The sequence below is a fragment of the Crinia signifera genome, chromosome 5, assembly GCF_055691185.1.
Source record: "Crinia signifera chromosome 5, ASM5569118v1, whole genome shotgun sequence".
Classification (NCBI taxonomy): Eukaryota; Metazoa; Chordata; class Amphibia; order Anura; family Myobatrachidae; genus Crinia; species Crinia signifera.
This window is the reverse complement of record NC_139221.1, coordinates 234691296-234711063: the sequence shown is the minus strand read 5'-3', so window position 1 is coordinate 234711063 and position 19768 is coordinate 234691296. Positions and strand designations below refer to the sequence as shown.

Genomic DNA, 19768 nt, shown 5'->3' with positions numbered 1-19768 from the left:
CTATACCCCTAGATGAATTCCCTGAGGGGTGTAGTTTGCAAAATGGGGTGACTTGTGGGGGGGTTCCACTGTATTGGTGCTTGGGGGGTCTTGCTAATGCGACATAGCACCCACCAAAATTCCACCAGAATCTGAGCTGCAAAATCCAAAAATCACTCCTTCCCTTCGGAGTCCTGCCATGCACCCAACTGGTATTTTTTGGTCACATGTGAGGCATTGCCGTACTCGGGAGAAATTGGGGCACAGATTTTGGGGTGCTTTTTCTCCTTCATTCCTTGTGAAAATTAAAAATTTTGAGCCAGAACTGCATTTTTGTGTAAAAAATTTAATTTTTCATTTTCAATGCCCAGTTGTACCACAATTGGTGAAACCCCTGGGGGTTTGAAATGTACACTATACCCCTAGATGAATTCCCTGAGGGGTGTAGTTTGCAAAATGGGGTCACTTGTGGGGGGGTTCCTAAATTTTAGCATCTTATGGTGCCTAGAAACCTACATGGTGCCTAAAAAATAATCTCAGAAAAAGGAGTCTCCAAAATCAAGTAGGTGCTCCTTCTATTATGAAGCCTGTGGTTTGGTCAACGTGCACACTAGGGCCACATATAGGATATTTATGAAAACAAAAGAATTGGGGGAATCAATTTTTAGTCACATTTCTCTAGTAAAATGTACTGTGTTCCTTAGAAAAATGTATTAAAATTGCAAATCTGCAAAAAAAAAGAAATTTTGAAATTTCACCTACACTTTGTTTTAATTCCTGTGAAACACCTAAAGGGTTAACAAACTTCCAAAATGCTGTTTTGAATACTGTGAGGGGTGCAGTTTTTGAAATGGCATCATTTATGGGGGTGTCTCACATACAAGTCCCTCAAAGTCACATCAGAACTGAACTGGTCCCTAAAAAAATCAGTGTTTGAAATTTTCTTGAAAATTTGAGAATTTGCTATTCATATTGTAAGCCTCCTAGTGTCCAAAAAAATGAAAAGGAAGTTGAAATAATGATGGAAATATAAAGTAGACATATGGTCTATGTTAGTTATTAACTATTTTGAGTGGTATGATTATTTGTCTCACAAGCAGAAAATTTAACATTTTGCAAATCGCTAAATTTTCCATTTTTTCACGACATTTTGGTATTTTTCACAAAAAAACACAGACTGTATCGACCCAAATTTACCACTAATTTGAAGTACAATGTGTCACGAAAAAACAATCTCAAAATCACTGGGATAAGTAAAAGCAAAAAAAAGTTATCCCCACTTAAGTGAGACATGTCAGATTTGAAAAAAATGGCTCTGTCAGGAACGCCAAAACTAGCTCTGTCAGGAAGGGGTTAAAGACCTATAAAGGTCCATTAAATTAAAAACATTTTCACTTTACAAAACTTTTGACTAACTGAAATGAATAAGCGACTCATCGGAAGAGTGGTCTGTGAATCAAACACTGTAGATATCGTTGTGAAATATCAGTCAGTTATTTTTCTCTTTATTGTTTCCTTATTCATTGAAGGTTCTCTGGATCTGTAAAGCTCTGCTTGCTGTGGTAGGGAAGGTGGGTAGTTGGAGACTTGCTCTGGCTGCTGCAGCAGCTTTTTCCCTGCTGTGGTTGGTAAGGGTAGGTGGATAGTTGGACACTTGCTGTGTCTACTGCAGCAGCTTCTGCTCTGCTGTGTTAGGGAAGGTGGATAGTTGGAGAACTGCTCTGGCTGCTGCAGCAGCTTTTTCCCTGCTGTGGTTGGGAAGGGTAGGTGGATAGTTGGACACTTGCTGTGTCTGCTGCAGCAGCCTCTGCTCTGCTGTGTTAGGGAAGGTGGATAGTTGTAGACCTGCTCTGGCTGCTGCAGCAGTGTTTTTCCTGCTGTGGTTGGGAAAGGTAGGTGGAACAATAATTGCATAAACTTTCACCCATACGTCGGCCGGACCTTAAGACCAGTAATCAAATAAAAAGTAACTATAACTTTTAAATGGCATGAGTAGCTGAAGTTTTACAGTCCTTGTTATGACTTTTTGGAGACTTGGATTATCTACATCAGTATTACCCATCTTTATCCTCTTCTGAGCTGTGTCTTAGTAGTACAGAAAAATTCTCAAGCCGGGTGCGATATGATTGATATGTTGTTCTGATTTGTCCATAATGATGTTTCTCTTTCGTCCAGTCCGGTGACACAGCTCACGATGGGATGTAGGAGGGTCCGCCAGGAACCAGGCACCTATGCTTCTAATTCTTTGGGAGCAGGCTCCTCCCTACTGCATCCCATAATGCTTCAGTTAGTTTTAGGTGCCCACTGGAGTGGGTGCTATGCTTTGCAGCTGCGTTTTTTCTTTGGATTTTTTTACGGAGTGGTTTTCTCATTTCATTTGAATCAGGACATTGTGCTCCCAGTTTTTTCCCCGCCTGAGGGAACGAGGAATAGGGACAGTTTAAAGAAGTTGGATGTGGTTCGCGCATTGCAAATCTATATCAGTAGAGTAAAGGATGTTCGCAAATTGGATTTGCTGTTGGTTTTGTACGATGTACATAAGATTGGGTGGCCTGCTTCAAAGCAGACTATAGCCCGCTGGTTGAGATCAACTATTGCGTTTGCCTGCCTGTAAGGCAGGTAGGCCTGTGCCATCTCGCATAAATGCCCATACTACAAGGTCAGTTGCTTCTTCATGGGCGGTGAGACATGGGGCCACAGCGGAGCAGCTGTGCATGGCAGCCACCTGTTCCTCTGTTCACACCTTTACAAAATTCTACAGGTTTCATGAGTTCTCTGCCGATAGTCCTCCTCGCCAACCCTTAACCCCCTCTCCCCCAACCCTGACCGTCTTCATGAAGCGGAGACGGGTAGGGTGCCGCTGTCCAGCTGTCGAGAGACTGGGATGCGCGTGATTCTTTGGATACATTGTTTAGGCCAATTGGATGGCACACAGCCATCACCATTCACAATTTATATTGCGTATGTTGCCAGGATGAATTGTTTTAGCAGAATTTTAAAATATTGTCTGACAGACGCTTTTCTGCATGAATATCTATTTACACAGTCTGTTTTGAGATCTAGTTACTATGTTGCAGTTGTAGCAGTCTTTTTAATGTTTCTTATAGTTGTAAAAAAAATGTTAACACCGAATGTAACATTTGCACATAATCACTGCGGAGACTCGGGACGCGCGCCCACGGCTTGACAGCCGCGTCTCATGTTTCCATGGTGATCCTATTGTTTTCATTACGGCCGCATCTGTCGGCGACCATTGAATGATGTGGGTGTTCCCCGCAGGCTGCGAATGGATGTTTAATACATCCATTTGCATGCTCTGCAAATGTACGCATTGTGCGAATGGTGGGCCGGCGTACCACCATTCACAAGGTGGGATCTGGTTGACTCGCAAGGATGGAAATGCGCATCTGAGCGAATCAACCAGAATAACCGCCAAAGCTAGATGACTGGGTCGAAGTACTTCATAATGGGAATTTATTTCCGGGAATTGTTACAAATATAGGAAAAGGGGAATATCATGTTAATGTCATGACAAGAGATGGGGAATACTGGAAATGGCCATCCGTCAAAGATGAAATTTGTTACAAAAAATAAAATGTGCTGAGAAAAATTTCAGCACCAACAATTATTACAGCTGTGAAAAAGTAGTTATAACTTGTAAAATATGTATATTTTGATTTGTTTAATAAATATTTGTATGAATATAAGCAAAGTGTAACGTGTTACCTTAATGTAATGTGAGTTACCATCATTTTTTTTTTTTCTGTAGATTTGGTTTTTTATTTTTTGGTTATTTTTTATATTCTATGCCTTGGAACATCATCTCCTATTTCTAGTTATAAAAACATATGATACATAGGAGAGCAGAGCTTTCATAATTGCAAATGTATGGTAAAAACCATGGACAAACCATGTAACGTGAGTTACCAGTAGAAAATCAGTAATTTCTTGAAAACTACTGGAAGGTTTAAAAATATTTTATGCTACATTTGGAGTGTGCCTTAATGTTAATTATAATACAAAAGAAAAAGATAATATTTCATTGTACTTTTTCTTTAACATCCAAATGAGCATATACTTCAGTCAATTTGTAACGCGAGTTACCATGGAATGACCCACATATAATATCTGCACTCGCACACACCTGTGGTAACGGGAGGGGTGGCCCATGGTCACACCGCAGTGTGCCAAACATATCCCACAAATTCCCTGAAAAGGGAATAAAGGAGAACTTGACGGTTAACTTTTTTTAAATGTTTCATTAAAGTGAAAAACCTACCAAGTGTAGCTGTCAGTCCATGGAAAGTTCCAACGTTTCGATCCAGCTTTGTGGATCTTTGTCAAGGATCGAAATGTTGGAGCTTTCTCTGGTATAACAGCCATTTGGTATGTTTTTCACTTTAATAAAAAAAGTTAACTGGCGAGTGCTCCTTTATTCAATTTTTCAGGGAATTTGTGGGATCTCTGTCTCTTTCTCTCTGTCTCTCATGGTGTGTCTCCGAAACAGTGCCTTCTGTTGGTTGGCAGTGAGTGAAACTACATCTTTCTCTCTCACACATGCACAAACACAGAGGCAATCACAAGATAGCAGACTAGCTTTTGAAGCATTTTCTTCGGGCAGGCTTACTAGTTATATATAAAATTAGTTCATGTTTATATGAGGTTTATGTATAAAAGTACACTGATATGTTGATATCATATGTGTTTTTCTAGTTTTCCCTGTAAAATAGTATAGAAAGAACTACAGCCATAAGACTTTACATGGAACTCCCAGCATCTGATAGAGGGATGATTTGGTAAGGAACCAGACATTTCTTCACAGTTCTGTGAGCTGGCTGACAGATTGGGAGCTGTACTGTACTGTACTGTCTGGGGAGCACCCCTCCCTTGTCCGTTGCTGTTTTAAGATTGTTTCAAATTCCAGCTACAAATGTAATTATGTGTAGCTTCACTGAAAACAAGTGACCTATATCTAAGATTTTTTTTTTCTGCAGTACACTGTTAAATGTAATAATCTGATATTGGATCTGTGACTAGTATTGAGGTTGGGCGGGGGTGCACGCAGCCTCCGCTGCTGTACTGTGCAGACAGCAGCGGAGCTAGAGAGCCTGGGTGCAGCATCCATTCACCTCATGGATGGAGGCTGGGGGCAGCCCAGCAGCTTACCTTGGTGCTGGGCTTGCCCCCAGTGTGGGGATCAGCGGTCCTGGTGCTTCGTTCTGCAGTCCTGGCGCTTGGAAATTATGTATGCAGCCTGGGAATATTCCGGGTCGGCACAGCAGTGTAAATGGGGCAAATCCTGTATTGGAACCGTGTTCCAAATACCGGGTCGGATCTTGGATTTTGATGTAAAAGTGGTATAAGATAATGGCAATTGTAGCTTCTCTGGCATTGTTACTTGTATGTGGTCGTTGAATGTACTAAGGCCATACAAAACTTGAAAATTAGCCTGCTATATTTGGTCAGACATTTAGTTAACTTACCCCTAGTGTGCATGTATATATAGATGTAGATATACAGTGCATCCAGAAAGTATTCACAGCGCTTCACTTTTTCCACATTTTTTTTTAATGTTACTGTCTTATTCCAAAATGGAATCAATTATTTTTTTTTCCCCTTCAAATTCTACACACAATACCCCATAATGACAACGTGAAAATGTTTTTGGGAGGTTTTTGCTAATTTATTAAAAATTTTAAAAAAATAAGCAATAGCATGTACGTAAGTATTCACAGCCTTTGCTCAATACGTTGTTGATGTACCTTTGGCAGTAATTACAGCCTCAAGTCTTTTTGAATATTATTCCACAAGCTTGGCACACCTACTTTGGGCAGTTTCACCTCTCCTCGGTGCAGCCATTTTCAGATCTCTCTAGAGATGTTTAATCGGATTCAAGTATGGCCTCTGGCTGGGCCACTCAAGGACATTCACAAAGTTGTCCTGAAGCCACTCCTTTGATATTTTGGCTGTGTGTTCACAGCCTTTGACATGAAGCTCAAAATTGAGCTCAGGTGCATCCAGTTTCTAATGATCATCCTTAATTGGAGTCCACCTGTGGTAAGTTCAGTTGATTGGACATGATTTGGCAATGCACACACCTGTCTATATAAGGTCCCACACTTGAGAGTGCATGTCAGAGCACAAACCAAGCATGAAGTAATTGTCTGTAGACCTCCAAGACCGGATTGTCTAGAGCTGGCGTAGCCAGTCCTCAAGAGCTACCAACAGTTAACGTTTTCCAGGTCTCCTTACAGAATCACAAGTGAGCTAATTAGCTCCATCTGTGTATCTTTTAAAATGTGTCAGTTATTAATGATTGCAGCTGTGCAGCAGCTAGGTTGTCTGGAAAATGTGCACTGTTGGTAGCTCTCGAGGGCTAGGGTTGGCTAGCACTGATCTACTCCATACCTCCTACAGGCTTCTCCGTGCTTCTTATGACCCCCGTTTTTGCGGTCCGTTCTGTACTTTTAAAGTACACATCGGATCGCATCCCTTGTGCATGCATTGTGCATGCACTGCGATCCGATACGATGTGTACCTAGTACAAAAAGTATGTGCAGCACATACTTTTTGTACCGTACTATGTGATGCGCGGGAGCGCGCATCGCATAGTACAGAACGGAGCCGGCAAAAACGGAGCGTCTATGGGCTCCTTAAGGATAATCTAATAATTACAATGGTGTCAGTGTGATTTAGTAGTTTTGTATTCTTGTCCACTATTTTGTTATGTAGAGTATTGTCCATTTCCCTTTTTACAAAGCTTAACACTTCTAGATATATAGTGCTGGCGGTGAGGGGTACAAAATAAAGAAATAGGGATCAGAAGGATCAGTGTCTTATTAATGGTATGATCGTTCAGAAATTTCTACTCGGTGAAGCAGATTTTATTAAAGGCCATTGAAGCTGTTTTAACCCCTTCCTGACGCAGCCAGTTTTTGCCTTCCTGACAGAGCCCTTTTTTTCAAATCTGACATGTATCACTTAAGTGGGTATAACTTTTTTTTGCTTTTACTTATCCCAGTGATTTTGAGATTGTTTTCTCGTGACACATTGTACTTCAAGTTAGTGGTAAACTTTGGTCGATACAGTCTGTGTTTTTTTGTGAAAAATACCAAAATGTCGTAAAAAAATGGAAAATTTAGCGATTTTCAAAATGTTACATTTTCTGCTTGTGAGACAAATAATCATACCACTCAAAATAGTGAATAACTAACATAGACCATATGTCTACTTTATGTTTCCATCATTATTTCAACCTCCTTTTAATTTTTTTGGACACTAGGAGGCTTAAAATATGAATAGCAAATTCTCAAATTTTCAAGAAAATTTCAAACACTGATTTTTTTAGGGACCAGTTCAGTTCTGATGTGACTTTGAGGGACTTGTATGTGAGACACCCCCATAAATGATGCCATTTCAAAAACTGCACCCCTCACAGTATTCAAAACAGCATTTTGGAAGTTTGTTAACCCTTTAGGTGTTTCACAGGAATTAAAACAAAGTGTAGGTGAAATTTCATTTTTTTTGCAATTTTAATACATTTTTCTAAGGAACACAGTAGATTTTACTAGAGAAATGTGACTAAAAATTGATTCCCCCAATTCTTTTGTTTTCATAAATATCCTATATGTGGCCCTAGTGTGCACGTTGACCAAACCACAGGCTTCATAATAGAAGGAGCACCTACTTGATTTTGGAGCCTCCTTTTTATGAGATTATTTTTTAGGCACCATGTAGGTTTCTAGGCACCATAAGATGCTAAAAGTTAGGAACCCCCCCCACAAGTGACCCCATTTTGCAAACTACACCCCTCAGGGAATTCATCTAGGGGTATAGTGTACATTTCAAACCCCCAGGGGTTTCACCAATTTTGATACAACTGGGCAGTGAAAATGAAAAATTAAATTTTTTTCACAAAAATGCAGTTCTGGCTCAAAATTTTTCATTTTCACAAGGAATGAAGGAGACAAAGCACCCCAAAATCTGTGCCCCAATTTCTCCCGAGTACGGCAATGCCTCATATGTGACCAAAAAATACCATTTGGGTGCATGGCAGGACTCAGAAGGGAAGGAGTGATTTTTGGATTTTGCAGCTCAGATTTTGGTGGAATGTTGGTGGGTGCTATGTCGCATTAGCAAGACCCCCAAAGCACCAATACAGTGGAACCCCCCCACAAGTGACCCCATTTTGCAAACTACACCCCTCAGGGAATTCATCTAGGGGTATAGTGTACATTTCAAACCCCCAGGGGTTTCACCAATTTTGATACAACTGGGCAGTCAAAATGAAAAATTAAATTTTTTATACAAAAATGCAGTTCTGGCTCAAAATTTTTCATTTTCACAAGGAATGAAGGAGACAAAGCACCCCAAAATCTGTGCCCCAATTTCTCCCGAGTACGGCAATGCCTCATATGTGACCAAAAAATACCAGTTGGGTGCATGGCAGGACTCAGAAGGGAAGGAGTGATTTTTGGATTTTGCAGCTCAGATTCTGGTGGAATAAATGGTGGGTGCTATGTGGCATTAGCAAGACCCCCGAAGCACGGTGAAATGATGAACCTAATAATCCATAGATGTGTGGTATATTTTAAAACACTCCTTTATACATAGGCCGGGTTTGTCGGGGCAAGTTTCACAGTGGAAAATAGTTTCCTTTCTTATTCCCTTTTTATAGCAAACTTTGCACCTTTTTTGTGTCCTGCCCTTTCTTGCAGTGGAGGGGATTTCGTTCGGAAAATGCTGCCCTGGTACAATACGGGGGCCAGTACTAGAAGTACTGGGGCCCTCTGCCTGCTGGTTCCCAAATATTAGGCCCTTTATGACTTCCTCTTGAAAGTGCATAAATATCCCCCTCTGGCTGGTAGAACGGAATAGCACTTAAGCGTTATACAGTGCCATCTGGATGATATACACGGCCAGCTTCTTGTACCATATTTTTGTTTTCCGCAGGGCACTGTACGGCTTCAGTACCTGATCTGAAAGATCCACTCCGCCCATGTACTTATTGTAATCTAGGATACAATTAGGTTTTGAGGTGTGGGTACTGGTACCTCGTACAGGGATGGAGGTGGTACTGTCTCCATGAATTGTTGTCAGTATAAGGACATCCCTCTTGTCCTTATATTTGACCAACAACATATTTTCGGTGCATATTCCCCTGCTTTCACCCCTTCTCAGTACTTGGGCAATGTGCGTTTTTGGGAGGCCTCTTTGGTTCTTGCGCACAGTACCGCAAGCTGCTGTACCTCTTGAACCAAGGGCCTTAAACAGGGGGATGCTAGTGTAAAAGTTATCCACATAGAGGTGATAACCTTTATCCAGGAAGGGGTGCACTAAATCCCAGACAATTTTTCCACTAACACTTACGAGGGAGGGGGGGCATTCTGGCGGTTCAATTCTTGAATCCTTCCCTTCATAAACCCTAAACCTGTGGGTGTACCCTGAGGTGCTTTCACACAGTTTATACATTTTTATGCCATACCTTGCCCTCTTACTGGGAAGGTACTGGCAGAATTTAACCCTTCCTTTAAAATGTATAAGGGACTCGTCGATACAAATAAATCTGTCAGGGATGTACATCTCTGCAAATTTGGCACTGAAATGATCAATGACCGGCCTGACTTTGAATAGCCGGTCAAAGGTGGGATCATCTCTGGGTGGGCACTGTGCATTATCGGTGTAATGTATAAATTTAAGGATTGCTTCAAAACGAGTCTGAGTCATGGCCATACGGTAAAATGGGGTGCTGTACAGAACATCTGTACTCCAATATTGCCTAATTTCTGGCTTTTTAACTATGCCCATATGTAACACCAGACCCCAAAACGTCATCATCTCTACTGCATCTACAGGGGTCCACCTAGCAAATGATGACGTGGGGTTTTGAGCAATAAACTGCTGGGCATATAAATTACTTTGGTCCACCATTAAATTTATAAAATCATCAGAGAAAAATAATTTGAAAAAGTCAATTTCTCTTGAGACCTGTTGAATCAAATTGGATTCCTAGGATGGCCAAAAACTCAGGAACCTGGGGCTCAAAATTGTCTGGTGGTGGGGTCCATACGGGATCAATCATTTGGGGGGGGTCTCAGCTGCTCTACGGGGGCGTCTTTGAGGGGGTCCCTCATCACCAGAGGAGGAAGAGGAGCTTAAGACGAATCCTTCAAATTCCCCGCTTGCATCACTGGCTGTGTCAGAGTCAGAGGCAAGCATGGCATATGCCTCCTCCGCTGAATACATTCTTCTGGATGACTGGGATGACATTTGGGATGTCATTTTTATTTTTGTGTTTCTGTAAGTGTAATGTTTCAACACGTGTATAGTGTAGGGGGGGTACAAACTTTATTTCAACACGGGGGGTATGTAGTGTGTAGTGTGTATGTAGTGCAGAAAAAAAAAATACTTTATACAGGAATTTGATCCCAATAAAAAAATAAAAATAAATTGAAGGGGTTAAAAAAAAAAAAAGGTCCTGCGCCAAAAATTGAGCACAGATGTTGGTCAGTAACGACCGTCACTGAACAGCGCTCAAAGGCAACAGGACACCCACAATAGCAACGTGGGTGTAAAAACAAAAAAAAAAACAATTTAAAAAAACTGCAGAAAAAAAATTATATCAACCCTGTGCCAAAAATGTTGTTCAGTGATGTACGTCACTGATCAGCGGCCACAGGACACCCACAAAAGCAACGTGGGTGTAAAAACAATTAAAAAAAATATACCACAGCACTCTCCAAAAAAAAAAAAAAAATTTAAAAAAACTGCAGAAAAAAAATGATATCAACCCTGTGCCAAAAATGCTGTTCAGTGATTGTACATCACTGATCAGCGCTCAGCGGCCACAGGACACCCACAAAAGCAACGTGGGTGTAAAAACAAAACCCCTCTGCACTCTCCCAAAAAAAAAAAACTGCAGATCAGTGATGCAGTGATCAGTGAACACTGATTAGCAGTGAGGGGCAGCAGGCACACAACTGTGTGCAACCTGACAGGGTATATATATATAAAAAAAAAAACCTGGACCCCCAAAAAGTTGCTGATTAATTAATTTAAACTAATCAGCACAAAAGGGGGGGCAGCAGTCAGTTGCACACGCAGCACAACCTTTGGTGCAACTGACAGGTATATATATTAAAAAAAAAACCCTGGACCCCCAAAAAGTTGCTGATTAATTAATTTAAACTAATCAGCACAAAAGGGGGGGCAGCAGTCAGTTGCACAGGCAGCACAACCTTTGGTGCAACTGACAGGTGTATATATATTAAAAAAAAACCTCTGCACCCCCAAAAAGTTGCTGATCAGCTCAGATATAGTGATCAGCACAAAAGGGGGTGCAGCAGACACAAAATATATCACTCTCTATCACTCTGTCACTATCTCTCACTATCTATCACTATCTTGGACTCTATGACACTGCAGCTGCAGCACACAGGAAGTCACAAGATCCAGGAAGCATCCAGCTGCTGGCAGCACGCTACCAGCGGTGATCAGGTAAGTATCAGGCAAGGATCAGGTATGTAAATCACGACAGATTGGTCGGTGACCGCTCTGCACGCAATTCCAGACCGGAATGGCGTCTGCAGCGCAGTCACCGTTAGTTTAAATGGCGCGCCTTGGCTGTGATTGGTCCGTCGGTCCGACGAGCCAATCACAGCCTTGGGGGCAGGTGGGGTGAGGTGTCGTCGTCACCGATGACCCCCTCATGCCCCCTCACACCCGGCGGTGATTGACACCTGTGTTACCAGGCGTCTGATTCGCCGGTAACACAGGAAAACGCTGCACATTGAACAGCCAATCACAGCGATCGCCGACGGGGGGGGCGGCATCGCCGCCCCCCCTGGGCATGCAGGGACATGTCTGCTGTCAGGGACAGCAGACATCGTCCCTCTGTCACTGCATCTCTAGACGCAGTGGCACTTTGAAGTCATGACGTATATATACGTCATGTGTCGGGAAGTACATCCCGGCCATGACGTATATATACGTCAAATGTCGGGAAGGGGTTAATTGTGCTGTTCACCCCCAGCTCAGGGGGGTGCAAGCTCAAATGTGTCCTTGGAATGGAGCAACAATTGAATTGTTTCGTTGGGCACCATTTAGTGGTAACTGGAAGAACAATTCAATCACCCCATTGGCTTATTAGTTTTATATATCCATACCCTTTCCAAAAGTGCATCATGCTCGTTATAATGTATCCTTATTCCCTTCATGATATTACATATGGTACGTGATATGAACAGGTCACCTTGTGTTTTATTATTTTTGTTATGATACTATATTAATCAATTCTCATATGGGTCTCTTTGTACGATGTCAGCCCTGATGGACGCTTTTTATATATATAGATAGATATAGATAAACAACGTCCGGCGCTCTTAAGCCAACGTTTCAATAAGTTTAACTTCTTTTCATCAGGGCATACATAGATATATAGATATATATAATAGATTGCAGCTCTGTATCAGACTTCTGTTTTGTTGGCAATGTTGTTCGCGGTGCCTGAATTACAAATTAACCCCCCCAAAAATGAATGAACAACGAAATAACATCAAAGTTAATGTATGCATAATTGACAATGTATTTCTTTCCTAGGTGCTCTCCTCGGTGGCATTCATATGTGAAGAGGTCATTAGTACATGCAACACCTGCGGAGGGCTGTACTTCTTTGAGTTTATCAGTTGCAGCGCTGTGTTGCTTTCCATCCTCATGCTCATCATATATTGCTCACCTTTAAATACAAAGATCAACATTGAGAGTTTCAAGAAAATTGTGAGTATTCCTATCTAACAATAATGTAATAAAAAACGGTACTTGTTTCCTAGCACGGCGCCCACGATATTAAGTTGTATGACATCTAATCGCATCGCATGCCATATGCCCGCATGCGATGCGATTTTAAATTGTATAAGCCCCTATACGATGTTTAATTGTATGGGTGCTTACAATGTTAAATGCACCCCCACTATCAACGCCAACCCAAAGCGTGGCGAGCCCGTGAGGGGAGGCAGTACGCGTCCTCTGACCTTTTCATACCCCCACTATCCACGTTGGCGTGGAGTTGATTTTATATAGCGTGGCGAGCCCCGCGAGGGGACGCATATTACTTTACATGTATTCCGCGTCCCCTTGCGGGGCTCGCCATGCTTCGGGCTCGGTGGCTCGCTGCGCTCGCCACACTATATAAAATCAACTCCTCGCCGACGTGGATAGTGGGGGTATGAAAAGGTGGACGCGTACCGCCGCCCCTCGCGGGCTCGCTGTGCTCGCCATGCTTTGGGTTGGCGTTGATAGTGGGGGTAGTGTTGGGGGTGCTTTTAACATAGCAAGCATCCATTACGGTGCTTATGCAATTAATTATCTTGTAGGGGGCACATTTAACATTGAAAACACCCATTAGGGTGCTTATACAATTTTACCATTGTATATGGCATACAATCCATAGTGGATGGTATACAATTTAAAATTGTATAACATCGCGTAACATCGCATCGCATACCATCGTATGCCTTATGGTCTGCGAGGCGATGGGCGCCGTGGTAGGAAACTAGTACCTAAAAAACATTCAAAGATAAAAATTTAACATTTGATGGACTTCAAGGAAGAATTATGATGGTTCATATGCAGCTTTGCTTCCTCCAAATAATGGCATTGTAGTTGAATTTTATACCTGTTGAAGAAGAATAATAATTATTATTGAATCCCTTTAATGAGACAGGGTAACACACCTTTTGCAGCGTCCTAGCTGAAACATGACCTTTTCTGCACATCATTATGTAGAATTACTATTTGCTGAATTTAATTGTGGAAAAAAATTAAAACCATAAATATGCAAAATAATTGAAAAAATATTTAATTCTTTATCCTGTCGGTCAGTGCTTGGCAGTCACAGAATGTTTTCAATTATTTCTAGCTTGGAGAACATTTTTCCACTAATAGAATTCCTTTAGCTCAGAATATTCTGAGGAGTTCTATGAACTAAGGAGGAATTAGTCAATTCGTCTAATAAAAGCAGAGTTTTCATGCGAAAGCCGTTTTCATCGCGACTCGCAAAAAGGGACCTGTCCAATTAATTGAAATAAAATTCCCCTTTTAATTCTCCATAGATTAAATGTAATTTGTTTTTATAGCATATTGTGAGAAGGATACAAGTTGGAAAATCCCTATGTGATGGTAAACAATGTCAGGACCTGGTTCTGAACCAATGGGAAACCCCCATTGATGAAAAATAGGCCCTTAGAAGTTTGGCCAATACTGACGCAAGTTCTTGGGTATTTTTAGGCTTGCAGGTGTGTTGTTGGGGTTTTTAAATGTATTTATTTTTTTAAAGTGGCTTAAAATTTTATTTTATTTTGACTATAGCAACCATTTCACACATTTAAGAACCCCATATTATGTCAACTAATAAACTTCTATACAGTTATCCTTTATCTTTGTCTTTTTGGGGGAGTACAGGAAGATTTCCCCATTTTCACCTATACTTTTCGCCTGGAACCTAAGCAAGATTTACCACACAAAGCCTAACACTGAGCACCTGGGAAATAGTCTAATCGAATGCATTATTTATTAACAAGATGTAGATAGATCCTAATGCAGTCTAGAAAAGAGTTCGCATTTGCAAGAAGTTATGTTACCATAGTGCACCATCATCCAAATGGTTACAGATTATTAGGTTGACAGTCAAAAGGTCAACACATGAAAAAAGGCTGACATGCATTAGGTCACATGGTCAAAAGTTCCATACAAGCAAAAGGTGTACATGATTTGTTAGCGGGTGTTTTTGGGTGTCTATGTCAACATAGTCTAGCATGGGCACTGTATCAGTCTAGGGATGCGGTCATTTGGTCTACAGCATGATGGTCGACAGTGATAAAGTTGACACCCATTAGGTCGACATGGGAAAAGGTCGACATAGGAAAAGGTCGACATGGTTCTAGGTCAAAAGATCGTTAGTTCGACAGGTCATTAGTTCGACAATGTCTAGGTTGGCAGTCAAATGGTCGACATGGGGATTTTCTCTGTTTTTTGTGCCGACAGCCGGTATTTCATGCCCTATCATCCACTAGGGCGTGGTGAGAATAAAATAGTGTGCCGAGCGCAGCGAGGCACCGTGCCCGACGCATGGCGAGTGATGCGAGGGGATGCGGTGCACTTGAAACTGTGTCCATGTCGACTGTGCCCCCCTTTAAAAAAATAAATAAAAAATATATATTTTTTTTAAGGGGGGAGGGGGCACAAAACTCCATCACAGGCAGCAACTGGTATGAACTTAAATTTGCAAAGAGACTTCCTTTCCCCTCCGTCCCACCGCATAAAAGACTTTTGTCTCATTCCGTGTGGCATAATGTGAATTTTGGCTCATTCCATGTGGCATAATGTGTAAGGGGCATATTGCACTGGGAGATGGAATATTTCACGCCAGTAAGTGTACAAAAAGTAGGTCCTGGGTTACAAAAGTGTGGCCACCCCTGCTGTAGAGACTTTGCTTCTTCCAAAAAATAGTCTCCAGTAGATGTTGCGTGGAATATACTGCGTGGTATGTGTAAGCTAGCGGACTGCAGGCATAAGCGGGTTTTCAGCAAGCCTGGCCAATGTATAATTTAAAAGGCAACATTAGTCTTATGCTGCCCATACACTTGTGAGATATTGCATGCAATCATTCGATTTAGACCACATCCGGATGATAAATCCAATGATTGTATGCATTTTTAAGGGACGCGCAGGCACGCCGTCTAATGTCTCGTCTATAGATCTTATGTGCTGCACATAATATTGAATTGCAGAAGCGATCGCATATGGTTTTTAACCACATGCGATCGCTTGAATGCAATCCGCGGGTAGGGGCGGAAGGAATGCTTTCAGCGGCGTAGGGTTTGGGGAGAGTGGGCCGGAGGGACCTCTGGCGGTGTAGGAGAGGGCGGGCAGAGAGCAGCATTGTAGTAGCATAAGTGTATGGGCAGCATTAAAGTAGCAATCATTTAAAAGACAAAACTAGGCTGAAGGGGAAGTCCTGTGTCAATGTCGCCTGTGTCGATAGTCGGGTAAAAAAAAAACTGTAAAAAAAAACATTTTGACTGTTGACCTAGACCAGTGGTCCCCAACCCGTCGCTCATGAGCTACCGGTAGCTCGTGGCAGCGAATCGGGTGGCTCGAACACTCTGCCACCCTTCTCTCCCTGCTGCCCTCCTCGTCTTCTCCCTGCCGCCCGCCTTCTACCTCTGAGCTTGACGGGAGGAGAGCGCATTGCGCACCTCTCCTACCCCTCACTGTGCATCCCTGTGACTTTCGCAGGCGAGCAGCCAATCAGGAGCCGGCTGTGAGCTTTGATTGGCGGACAGCCCAGTCACAAGGAAGCGAAGGGAAGGAGAGACGCACGGTGTGCTGTGCTCTCCTTCCCTGAGAAGAGAAGCAGTGGCGGCGAAACTGCACTGCAGGGAGACAACGGACTGTCCTCTCCCCGGTAGCAGCAGCAACAATGGTGAGTGTACTGCTGCTGGGAAACACCTGGCACTGTGGGGGAATACTACTTGCTGGCACTGTGGGGGCATACTAGCTGGCATTGTGGGGGCCTTGCTGGCACTCTGGGGCATACCTGTTGCTGGCACTATGGGGGCATAGATGGCACTGTGGGGGTATTGCTGTTTCTGGCACTGTGGGGGCATACCTGGCACCATGGGAGCATATGTGTATCTGGTAATATTGGGGGCATATGTGTATCTTGCACTTTTTGGGCATATGTATATCTGGCACTGCACTATTGGGGGCATATGTGTATCACACCCCCATTTTTATTGGACGCACCCCCTGTGGCATGTGGCTACACCCAATTTTTGGCGTGCGCCGTTATGTATGTGGCATAGTGTGTCAGGGGCATTACAGTGTGTGGCATAATGTGTAAATGGCATTATTTGGTTAATATGCAGAATTTTTAAATTTTTTTTACATTTTGGTAGCTCTTCGGGTGGTTTATTTTGCTGCAAGTAGCTCACACCCCAAAAAAAGTTGGAGACCGCTGACCTAGACCATGTCGACCTAATGCTTGTGTCGACCTAATGACCTGTGAAGCTTGTTCCATTTAGACCTAGACCCATGTCGACCTTGCAGTATATCTACCGAGTGGTGTTGACCTAATGACTCTCGACCATCTTTAGGTCAACCATACAATCCATACCCTGCTGCTCACAGGCTGTTACATTTACTGCTGTAACTTCTAATGTAAGCAAATTATATGCAAGAACACCAATTGAGTGCACTTTTTTTTTAATGATTATTATTCGCTGTAAACCATTGCCTTCCTGGTATAATGCAACTTTAGGTTTGCTACTTTATGTACTAAACTGCATATTTACAGATCATGGAGCTCCACCTAGAGGAAAGTTGTTTTATTTGATTTACAAACATTTCTCTTGCAGGATTTTTGGATCACACTATGTGTTGGTGTTCTCTTTGTAATCGCTTCCATTTCATTTGTGGCTACAATGGAATCAAATGGTCTTGTAATAGTATCTGTGGTAAGTGGTTTTCTTATGCACTAATTATCTGTCAAAATAATGTGTTACAGAAGAAGGGACGGTATATTGGATATCATTATTTTATTGTATGTCCGTACTAACGCAATAAATACATTTAGCGATAAGCAGTATATTGAGAACTGGTAAACTCTTACATACACCATGTGTATTAATAAGAACAATACTCATTGTAAGAGTTTGCTACAGTTTGACACGAGAAAGTTAAAGGTAAATGTTAAACAGGCTGTCAGACCAATTCCATAACAAAATAAATATTTAAAATGTATAAAACTAGTTATGAAAATGTTACATGTTTTAAAGTTACTTACACTATTGTTACTATGTGCTGACCCTCAGTTCATAGTCAGACATACCCCAGATCACTCCATACCCTAAATGTAATTCATGCATCCCCATAATTCATTTATATGGTGACTAATGAAAAAAACTGTTTGTGGTCCCCCCCTTTTTTTTTTTTCTTCATATAACCACTGAACCATAGTTGTGGACACACAGCAAGTAATCCCCCTGCCATAGCAGTAACCAATGCCCACACCCCACCCCCATAATGTGGTGAACCCCACACAGTGGTTACACATATTTTCCAATACCTGCCTAGGCTCAGAGGTTTGGGACCGATTAACAGTGAGTTTGCCCTGTGATCTGCTGTGGTATAGGGGTTTGAATGGGTATTATTGGATATTAAATGACCGTCAAAACCGATGAGCAGTAAATGCTGGGTGTGCATTTTTAAAAATGTACTTTTTGATACCAGTCATTTAAAAAAAAAATATATATATATATATATATATATATCTCAATCTTTCGTAACTTTTCCCGAAAAGGCCCCCATACACTATCCGATTTGGGCACGATTTCACCCGATTCGGATGAATCGGGTCATGAAATCTTCCCAAATCGCATGTTTTGACATCCCTCCGATCCGATGCATGGTCCTGTGCAGTCGGACCGGCTGCACATAAGATTTCCTAAATCTTATGTGCAGCCTCCGGGAGGGGGAGAGCCGGGCAGAGTCAGATGCTGGGGAGCTGCAGGGAGGGGGGGCATGGTAAGCTGTGAAATAGGCAGGGGGGGCGCTGGAGAGTCAGGCAGGGGACACCAGCAGCACGTGGGGGGATGCCGGTGAACCGACAAGTGAGCTGGTGCTGCTGGGCAGGAGGATCGGGGACACACTCTGCAAGGGGAAAAAAAAAACATTACAAATTAATGGGCAGCCAGTGATTGGCTGAGAGAGCTCTCAGCCAATTAGTAATTGGCTGAGGGAGCTCTCAGCCAATCACTGGCTGCCCATTCATTTGTATTGTTTTTTTTTTTTTTCCTTGCAGAGTGACCGATCCTCCTGCCCAGCAGCACCAGCTCCCTCGTCGGTTCACCGGCGTCCCCCCGCGTGCTGCCTCTGTGTCCCCCTGCCCGGCTCTCCAGCGCCCCCCTGCCCGCTGCCTATTTGACAGCTTACCATGCCCAGCTCCCCATTGTCCCTCGCCCGCTGATTTATCATTGCCGTAATACTTTCTTCCAATGGTTACTATTCTGTAGAGCACTGTAGGGATTTCCAAACTCAGTTTTCAAAGCACCCTAACATCCTGGGTTTAAGGATATCTATGATAATTAATATCTCATTAATGTTTTCATTCCATCTGTCTAGAAGCAACAATAAAACCATGACTGTTAGGGTATGTTGAGAACCAAGCTTGGGAAACCCTGACATAGGTAATATGTCTTAAGCTGGGTACACATATGTACAATTTCCTTTTTCTTGCGACCGTTCGATCGACCGAATACACGTTCGGCCGTCCAAAACATACGACCGTTCTGCGCGTACACATATGTACAATTTTACTTGCGACGTCCGATGTACTCCCGTCCAAACAATCGCAAGAAGAAGTATATGAGAGACCCTGTAACCCTTTGCCTGCTGTTTTAACTAATGTCTGTTTAATGCCTCACTGCTCAACACTTTAGACGCATCACTTTAAGACATTAATCAATGTTGAAGTTTTAATAGAGTGGGCTGGAAGCTCTTTTCAGGGCACCATAACACACTATTAAAACTTCAACATTGATTAATGTCTTAAAGTGATGCGTCTAAAGTGTTGAGCAGTGAGGCATTAAACACACATTAGTTAAAACAGCAGGCAAAGGGTTACAGGGTCTCTCATAATGCAGCATACCACCGTGCTTTGTCAAACTGTCAAGCATATCGATCGAAGGTGCGTACACACTTCACTTTTGTTCCGATATGGAGCCGTCCTGTC

At 42.4% G+C, this 19768-nt stretch overlaps 1 protein-coding gene across 1 annotated transcript in view; it reads left to right on the top strand.

Moving 5' to 3' along the window:
- Window positions 1–19768, top strand: part of CMTM6 (CKLF like MARVEL transmembrane domain containing 6) — a 42826-nt gene that overhangs the window by 12146 nt on the left and 10912 nt on the right. The window contains exons 2-3 of the mRNA XM_083188656.1: window positions 12577–12753; window positions 17394–17492. Coding sequence (XP_083044782.1) covers window positions 12577–12753; window positions 17394–17492 — 276 coding nt within the window. The remainder of the gene's footprint in view (window positions 1–12576; window positions 12754–17393; window positions 17493–19768) is intronic.